Genomic DNA, 9,577 nt, shown 5'->3' with positions numbered 1-9,577 from the left:
CCAGAGCTTGTAGCTACCTCAACAGAATTCCTCTATTAACCTAGCACCGTCTACAGGAGGGGTCAGGTTGAACTAACTACATTGCTCAGGTGGTGCGGATTTCCCTCCGCGCCCCCCCACGCACACCCACCCACCTTTGAGCAATGTACCTGGTTCAACCTAGCTTTTTAGCATAACGCAGGTCTCAGTCACAATAAGAGACTGTAAGTGATCCAATTGCAACTGAGACTATTTAAAAAAAAAAAAAAAAAGTGGTAAATGTTTATGAGACTACCACTTGCACTGTTCTATGAAGCATTTAGTAGAATATTTCAATTAACAGCATTTTATCGGTCAACCTGAGTGACATTTTATTCACATCACAAGCATTACACACTGGTCTAAACTGTACATCTGCAATTTGGATTGCATAAACAATGCAAACAGGCTATAGCTAGGTAATTTACCATAACTCATACTTTTGTAAACTTGCCACCTATGGTGATTTATGTTTCACCACAATTAATGCAAGATATTCCACCTCCATCTCTCTAGTTGTGAAGTACATTCTCTACTCTCCTCTGTGGACAGAGCAAAGAAGGAATATAGATAGCAAGTAGCGAAGGGATGCTAGTTTTATTCTTTCAAAAATGAAAGATTTTTGGTGCTCAGAAGAATCCGATTAGTACCACTAGCTAAATTAAGTAGTTACTTTTTTCTTTTATAAAAGGACATCAAAATATCCCACATGTCAGTGGACACAATAGGTCTAGATATTCACAGAGGGGTAATTACAGAACCTCAACCCACCTCCCCGGATCCCATTCACATATGTAGTTAAAGAAAGGCAAGTGTATTGGGTGCCTGTGCCACCACTTCTAGTTCAGCAGAGAAATTAGGCGATGGTCTAGTATTTCTCCTGCCAACAAGTAGAATGCTAGAAAAAACCACAAGTCTGAAACAGTTTAACACAGGACAAAAAAGGCACATTTTAATATGTACAGCAATGCATTTGGGCTATAAATGTACCCAACACAACTGAAAAAAAAAAAAAAAAAAATCCAATTTAACGTATGCTTTTATAATTGTTCAGTTGAATCAGCCTCATTCCTAGCCACCTACCTTTCTGCATCTCTGAATGCTGCTATATACACACACAATTAGTCATGAATGTTCATTTAGGCTCCCATGTTCAAGTAATAAAATTCAAACTTGCATAGCATCTTACGCCACTCAGCCATAAACAGGTAAGATTGCATATTAGCTTGAGTAGCCATCTCTTTCAATTCAGCCAGTTTTAGCTAGCCACCATTTTTATCCTTGAGACAGAATGTTTCCTAAGTTACCCACCCTGAGGGATGCCACCAACTTCAAAATGAACTTTTTGCTGTTAAGGTACTTTTCAAACCAGAAATTTAGAATGTTGTCAAGAACAGTTTTAAAAACGTAATACTGTTTATTTTGCTTCAAAAAACATTTCAGCATTCTAAACATACAAAAAAAACCAACATAACGTTGCAAATTTGTTTAAGTACAGAGTGTTTTTGAACTTCAATTGCTGCACTTGCTCTTCACTCCGTTGACGATGAAGAGAGGTCTACAGTTTCAGTTTAAAAAACTACCGCACTTAACTAAAAAAAACCCATACACTTCTCATGCCAGCTGAACCCCCTTCCACAACTAAGAATGGCAGCAGAATGCTAATTTCACTATATACAGAAAGACAACTTTAAGCTAAATGGACGCCCACTGTAGTGTAAATAGATCTACCCTCACAGTGCATGCTTTGGGCCATGGCACCCTATGGAAGGTACAGCCTTCCAAAGTCATCACCCCTCCCTCAAGGCATCACAACTCTAAGCATGTACCACAAGAATTTGTCTAGTTTTTACAAACTATAGATATGTACAGTTTATAACCCAGGATTTTCTAGCCAATAACCATATAGTAACACCACCTTACAAATTAAAAAAATGCTTGAAACATTTTTAAATGCTTTGTTACACCAACAGCAAAGTGCACAGAGTGAGGAGAACACTAGAGCGCCTTTTCATTTTAAAAATGTTTGGAAATATGTACAACTTTGATACAGTTTCAGGGTGCTCACGACACCCATGGCCACTTCATGTAAACCAGTTACAATTTCTAGAGCACTTTTAGAAACTACAATGTGATCAGAATCCGAATTTTGTAATTAAGCCTAATGAGGGCAACAGCACCATCTCAAATAAGAGGTGCTTCATTTATGGTGTTTCCCCTACTCTATGGTATTCACAGACAAATATTGTACAGTTTTATTCATCATCCTCATCTTCTTCATCCTCCTCTTCATCATCCTCATCCTCTTCATCTTCTTCCTCTACCTTTTTCCGAGCAGCTTTGGCTGCTGCACCCTTTGCACCATCAAACTTTCCTTTAGACTTGTAGTCTGCAACATCCTGCAAAGTCAAGAGGATGTCTTAATTTGCTCGAAGCAATAAAACGTACAAGCAAGTGTAGAGAGATACTAGCTTTCAGCAGCCTTCTCCCCAAGGGAAAGGCTGCTGGAGCTACAGTTTATGGGCTTGTGGCTACCAAAGTGACCCTGAGTAGTCTACGCATTAGGTTTGCATCCTGGGTTCATAATTGGGGGGGGGGGGAGGGGCGGGAGGGGGACGGACTAAAACATTCACTGTCAGGAGTTAGAATTTTTTTTTATATGCACTATAAAATTACATAAAGTGATTTTGTCAGCAAAGCCAAAACTTCACTTCATAAGGGGAGGTGACCGGGACTGCTATCTACCATGTATCCCAGGGAGCAAGAGACTCGCCTGAAGTTTCCCAAAGGGTAAGTTCAGTCATTATATGGAATTTTAAGTGTACTATATATGTATCCAGCATACTAGGTCTTGCTACTAGCCAGTCTCTAGATGTTACAGAAGCCTTATAAACATGCCTCCTGTGCAATATGGATCTCTTCATTAAAACTAAGTGTTTATGCCCACATCAGCTCTAATGTTATTAAGATGCTCAAGCTACAATCTAGCCTTACCTTTTCATATTTCTCCTTCAGTTTAGCTGCCTTATTATTATAAGGCTGCTTTTCACCATCACTGAGGTTGTTCCACATTTCACCAAGTTTCTTTGCTACATCCCCAATAGATATGCCAGGATTTGTGGATTTGATCTTGGGACGGAATTCTGAACAGAACAGGAAGAAGCCAGACCTTGGAGAAAAGTTTCATATTAAAATGAGCATCTCAGAATCTGATACTGAAGATTAGAACTGAGCAAGACTTCCAGCTCTTTCAACCATCAATTCACCCAAATGATTCACAAGACTGGAGGCTATCCAAACAGCTAGTGTCTCTGAGTAAGGGGAAGATGTGTTTAAAAACAAAACAAAAAGAAGAGATATCTGGGTTTGCTTATGGACCAGGCTTGCAAAGCACTATATAATAATGAAAAAAAGGAGTGTTGGAAAAAATGTGCAAGATTTTAAATTTGCATTATTTGAGGCAGAGTGTTTTAGATGCTAATTTGTCACTTCCTTCCTCTTATTACTTTAGATTTAGTTGACAGAAGATATGAGTTTTGCAACTGTCCAGCTATTTTAGTCACGTTATTTAATGCTCCGCAAGTTGAGGATTTCAGCTGTCAGAAAGTTTATAAACTGGTACTAATAAACCTATTTCATGTTATTACGATTCTAGTAATGATCAGGTGTTCAATTTTCACCTAGAGAAAGCTACAACTGCAACAGCTAATTTTGAGTTGAGCTTTTCATATGTAACAGCATTGTGAGAAAGTTACTTACGGTGGCCGTTTTGGGGCATTAGGATCCTTCTTCTTCTTGCCACCCTTAGCTGGTCCATAATCCTTCATTTCCCTATCATATCGTACCTTGTCGGCTTTTGCCATTTCATCAAATTTGGACTTCTCTTTGCCTGACATGGTCTGAAAGAAGACACACAGTAGATGAGCACTCAAGTTACCAAGTTTCCCTTTTCAGTTGGAGGTACATACTTTGTCTTCACTGGACTGAGGCCACCTTGGAGGACAAGGATTCACATCAAAGCTCACTGTCACAAATGGCAGTTTCAGCAAGGGCCAATAACTGAATTGGCCTAAAGCTTCCTCCTTCTACAGTTAGGCTATTAAAATAGCAGGAGGTGGCCTCTTGGTAGAGGTGCGCAGGAAAAGAAAGGAAGTGTGTATGGTGGAGAGAGAACCTACGTTTCCAATGCAGTCTGAACTTTCCCGATCCCTAGAAATCAGAGACAAAATTAAGAATGGGATATGGGTTGAAAAGAAAGTCAATCCCTGATTTAAACAAGTGTCACAAGAAGTTACCATTCTAGAAAGACAGCTGTCACTTCAAGAAAGTAATGAATTAAAGTACCTTCCACCTTTCTGAGCACTTCTTGGAAAACTCTGCAAAGTTGACCGGAACCTCTGGGTTCTTCTTCTTATGTTCTTCACGGCATGTCTGCACAAAGAAAGCATAAGCAGACATCTTGCCCTTAGGCTTCTTCGGGTCACCTTTAGCCATCTTGTCTCTGTAAGGAGGAGAAAGATAAAAATCAGATATAAAAACTGTTCTATTAAGTAAATGCTCAGGTTGAATATGGACAGAACCAAGTGATGCTGCCTCAAGAGTTGGGTCACAGATGTAAGCAGTATGTCATTATAGAGAGATTTAAATGTTTTTTAATAATTGGTCTTAATTTTTTATAACTTTATTTATAAATATACATAAAATATTTATTTGAAGTTGGCTGCCACATTAGAGCTTGAACAGACTGCATGATACCAGTCTGAGAGTTATTCCTTCAGGAGAGCTAGAGTACACATGTAAGTAGCTGTCACCCACAGGAAAGGTTCCACTGATTTTTTCCCCTGGTATAAATCCAATAGTTTTGGTTACAAAGGTGTGCAAATAAGGGCCAGTTTTAAACACATCACCTGCCAACCTCTGCAAAACTAGAAGGATTTGCTTCTGCTCCACCAAGTGACATGGTTTAGAGGTGTCGTGGTCAGCGCAAGGATGTGTTTAGCAAGTTACCAATGCTAACTTTTGGGTGGTGTTTAAAAAAAAAAAATTTTTTTTAAATTTTTCCAGCCTCCTGCAGTAATATTTTCCATGTGCAGCCTTTTAAGAATTCGAAATTTTAATTTTTATTGGACTAACATTAATATTTAACTGTGCATCCTAATCCCACATGGGCAATAAAAGTGGATTTCCAGAATCATTCCCACCCCCCCATTCTGTAAATTGCTACAGACAGACATTTTCATCCCCTCTAAACAAACACCTAAAAAAAAAAAAATTGTGGGGAGAAAAAAAAAATCCCGTTTTGGTCACATATTAAGAGGCAGCAAATCTGTTTGCAAAGTTTCAGATTAAAAGGCAGAGTTGTTTTAGGTTTTTAATCCCCCTTCTTTGCTTCCCGCCATCTTCCACCCCCCCTTTGCCAAGGTCACAGCAAAAATAGAGAACCCCCCCTTTTTGCATATTGCCCTGGGCAAGGGGCATTTGCGGCTGCTGCGAATGGGGCCAGTGCAGCCTGGATGTGCCCAGCTCAGCAGCGCGCTCCTTTGCCTGAGACTCCAGTGGAAGGAGGGGAGAGAGAGGGAAGAAAAAAAAAAAAAAACGACAGGTCACCAAGACACCAATAATTCATCTTCCATTTTGTGAAATGCTTCTTCATGAAAGAAAGTGCCCCTGAAATGAGCCCCTGTGCTGGCCTGGGGGGTGGCCCCGGGCGGGGGGCACAGCCTGGCAGGGCTGGGGCAGAGTGTGGGGCTCTCGCCCGTGCCATAGGAGTATCTATAGCCTTGGTGCTAGGCAGGGATATAGAGAAGTGGTTGCTGTTCTCCTCGCCCATAGCCGGCTCCATTCGCTAAAATGGCTTCTCTAAGGCAGTGAGGCTGCTATGCCTAACAAAGCCGCACACCCCCCTCTGCCCAACTAACGCCTCTCCGCGGGGGCTCCCGGGCCCCCAGCCCCCCCAAAACTCCCCCGCGCCCTAGAAAAACCTCCGCTCTGTCCTGCCTGGGGGGGCTGGGGGCCGTGGGGGCCGGGGCAAGGGCAGGAGAGGGGAGTTAAAGCGCCACCCCCCCCTCCTCCCATGTCCCTGCCTAGCGCAATACTCCGTATAACAAAGACTCCCGTGCAGCCATTACAGCCCAGGCTGCGCTCAGCCGCGCCGAGGGGGAAAAGTGCAAAAAGCCCCCCAACGACCCCCAGCCACCCCACCAAGCCCAAGGGGCGGTAGGGAAAAAGGAACCGGGGCGAAAGCGAAAGGTCTGGGCGCTCTGCGGGGCCCCTGAGCGGAGATTTCCCCCGCCTAGATCCCCCCTCCCGATCGCTGTGCTGCTTACACGTCTTTCTTCCTTAGCCGGAGCTCTCAAGCGCCAGCCATATTAATGCCCACAGCAGAGGGGAAGCGGCGCAAGAAAGAGGCGGCTTGGGGCTTCAGCCAGGGCACCGGGGCACGAAACCCACCTCCCCGGGCAGGGGAAGAGCAGCTGGACGGGAAGCGAATGAATCGGGGGAGCGGGGCTAGCGCGATCGCGAGTAAAAAACTGCTTCGGCGGGGCACACGGGCGCAGCGCGCAGGGTTTATCCCTGTCAGATGCTAAAGCGACAGCCATATTAATGCAGAGCAGACAGCGGGCACAGCACTGCGCACGGCCGGCAACTTCCACCGCCGGCAGCCCCGCGGATCCCAGCCGGGCCAGCGGCAGAGACGCGCCGCGCATTTATGGCCCCAGTCACTTGAAAGGGGAAAAAGATCCCTGCCCGGGCGGGGGAGCCCAGAGCGAGCCCCGGTGCAGTCCCTGCACCAGCCCCAGCGCTCCGGGCAGCGCGACCCGGGGAAACGCTCCACACTTGGCGCGCCTAGCGGGATACTCCGCGGAGTCGGGGCACCCCTGCGGGAGCGGGGATCCGGGGGAGAAGAAGGGATTGGGGGAGGGTGCTGCGCCCCTCTCCCCGGCACCTCCCCGGCACAGCTGGACCCGCACCCAGCCGCTGGACCCAGGCGCATTTCTTGCCGTGGGAGCGGAGAGACGGGGGAAGGGGGAAAAGTTTTTTACTAAAGCAGGGGAGGGGGGAAAGCCCGCGGAGAGGGAAGGGGGAGAGAAAAGGGAGCGGAGGAGGAAGAGAAAAGGGGGATCGGGCGCGGGGGGGAGGGGCGAGGGCAGCCGCCCCCCGAAAAGTTGCCCGGCGGAGCCGCGGCGGAGCCGAACGTACCTGTATTGTTCGCTAGTCTGGGCAGTAGCTGGAGCGCAGGGCACGACGCTGGGCTCAGCACTGCTCGGCTCAGCCTCGCGTTGGCTGCCTCCGAGAGCGGCCTGATTGGCTGCCGGGCTCCGCCGTTTAAAAGAACCTCCTCGCCCCGCCATTGGAAGGGACGCTCATGAATATGAATCAGGGCCGGGCATTGATTGGCCGGCGCCGGTCCAGGTCATTCATTCAAAAGAACACCCGCCTGGGGAAGAGGAGCCGGGAACTGGGGAAAAGTTTGCAGCGTGAGCGAGGGTGGGTTGCGGCTGCTGGCCGGGCCAGCCCGACCTCCCGCCTGCCGGCACCCACTGCCCCAGCACCCGGGCCCACGCTTCTGCCTCGGCCACATCTGCGGGACCATGGGCTCGGCTCCGCTCTCCGGTGCGCCTAGTCCCGCTCCGCTTACCCAGCATCTGCCCACAAGTTTAAAGCGTGCTCCCACCCTCCGGCCAGTCCTGCTTTCGGTGCATGTGTCAAGCCGCAAAGGCAGGGCAGCGAAAAAGCCGGAGCTGGCGGGCCAGAGGGTTGATCCGATCCTCGGTTAACTAAGGGGAAACCCAGCGTGGCTTCAAATAAATATTACTCACGTTGTGTGCTAAAGATCAATGACTCCGAATCCCATGTTCTGTCAACCGCGCTTTCGAGGCATCCACTTCACAGACCCTTTAATGAGTCTGCTCCCCTCCCTGCCCAAAGTCCGGTTGCTACGTTCTAGGGGAATCGATATGGAGCGGATCAAAAGGGAGGTCTGGAAAGACAAGATTGCAGAGGCAAAACTCCATGCCCAAGGAAAAGGGGCTTTTAGTGGCAGTGAGATCTTTACCCGCCACTGCCATGAGTGAAATACAGCAACTGGTGGGTTTAACAGCTGGGAGGAGCTCATTCTTTATTTTGACACATTGTACATTTTATACACGGAGCATACATTTGAAAATGAGATTGGACAGGAGAGAATAGCAAATTACTAAATTTAGTAAGAAATAAAGAATTCAAAGGAGGAGAAAGATTCAAAAGGGAAGATGAGAGAAATGAAGAGAAGAGGAAATAGGGACCAGAGGCAGGAGCTGACAAATAAAAGAATAGGATAGTGGAGAGAAGAGAACAGAAAAAGCATTTCAGGGGACAGGATGGAAACAACTGGCCTATAATAGCCATTTAGTGGTCATTTCTGCCCCAAACCAGTAAAGGCCTGATTCTGATTTCAATGAGTCTATGTGCAGAAGAATTAGTTACTGCCCACTGTAAACAGTAACAGAACTGGGGGTCCAGAACAAACACTGATGGCATTCATTATAAATAATAGAGAAAGGAACTAAACGAGAAAAAACTGAGTTTCATCTAAATTATTCATATTACTTAGAAAAATAAAACAAACAAAAAACAAAGAATCCAAAAACTAGAACTAGACCTGCTTCCACAGTTTGTTCTGTATAAAATATTCTGGGATTTAGCTTTTATTATTGGGGCATGTTGTATTTTATGAAACAGACAGCAACTTCTAGCTGAGCAATCTTAACACAGCTCTGTGACTCAGACAGGAAAAGTACCTCCTTTTGGGCTCACCTGAAAGAGAGTTTTCCTACAGAGCATCTGCCAAATGGTTAAACTGGGTACTAGTGGCCTACCGCAGGTTGGTTGGGTGAGAAAACAGATCTGTTATTTTAAGGCTGGAGTGGTATGACTCAGAAACCACTACATACAATACACTTAGAGTGGTTTTATGTGAGTGTCAAAATAAAAATAATTGATGGGATAGATGGATGGTCTTTGGGAATGGCCCTGTTTCCCTACTCTTTCCCCAACATCCCCTTTTAAAGATACAATAGAACCTCAGAGTTACGAACACCAGAGTTAGGAACTGACCGGTCAACCACACACTGCATTTGGAACTGGAAGTATGCAATTACACAGCAGCAGAGACCAAAAAAAAGCAAATACAGTACAGTACTGTGTTAAACATAAACTACTAAAAAAATAAAGGAAAGGTTTTTAAAAAAAAAGATTTGACAAGATAAGGAAACTTCCTGTGTTTCATTTAAATTAAGATAGCTAAAAGCAGCATTTTTCTTCTGCATAGTAAAGCTTCAATTCTGTCAATGTTCAACTGTAAACTTTTGAAAGAATACCCATAATGTTTTGTTCAGCATTACGAACATTTCAGAGTTACGAACAACCTCCGTTTTTTAGATGGTCGTAACTCTGAGGTTCTACTGTAATTTAACTGGTGTTATAAGCAAAGACAATAGAAATCAGAGAATTTTAGCAAAATCTACACAGAATTTCTCCCAAAACCTGCTAAATTCCATTAAAGATTTTGGCCAAAATT

At 45.2% G+C, this 9,577-nt stretch overlaps 1 protein-coding gene across 1 annotated transcript; it reads right to left on the bottom strand.

Moving 5' to 3' along the window:
• Positions 1-948: 948 nt before the first annotated feature.
• HMGB3 (high mobility group box 3) lies at positions 949-7,373 on the bottom strand. Its single transcript, XM_034781962.1, has 5 exons — positions 7,219-7,373; positions 4,363-4,519; positions 3,778-3,917; positions 3,013-3,187; positions 949-2,417 (listed from the first exon to the last, which is right to left on the bottom strand). The coding sequence occupies exons 1-5, from the start codon at positions 7,368-7,370 to the stop codon at positions 2,274-2,276; spliced, it is 768 nt and encodes a 255-aa protein (XP_034637853.1). The 5' UTR covers positions 7,371-7,373; the 3' UTR covers positions 949-2,273.
• Between the last annotated feature and the right edge of the window lie 2,204 nt (positions 7,374-9,577).

This window comes from Trachemys scripta, chromosome 9 (assembly GCF_013100865.1).
Source record: "Trachemys scripta elegans isolate TJP31775 chromosome 9, CAS_Tse_1.0, whole genome shotgun sequence".
NCBI lineage: Eukaryota > Metazoa > Chordata > Testudines > Emydidae > Trachemys > Trachemys scripta.
The sequence above is the reverse complement of the archived record's forward strand: the minus strand, read 5'-3'. Positions and strand labels throughout refer to the sequence as shown.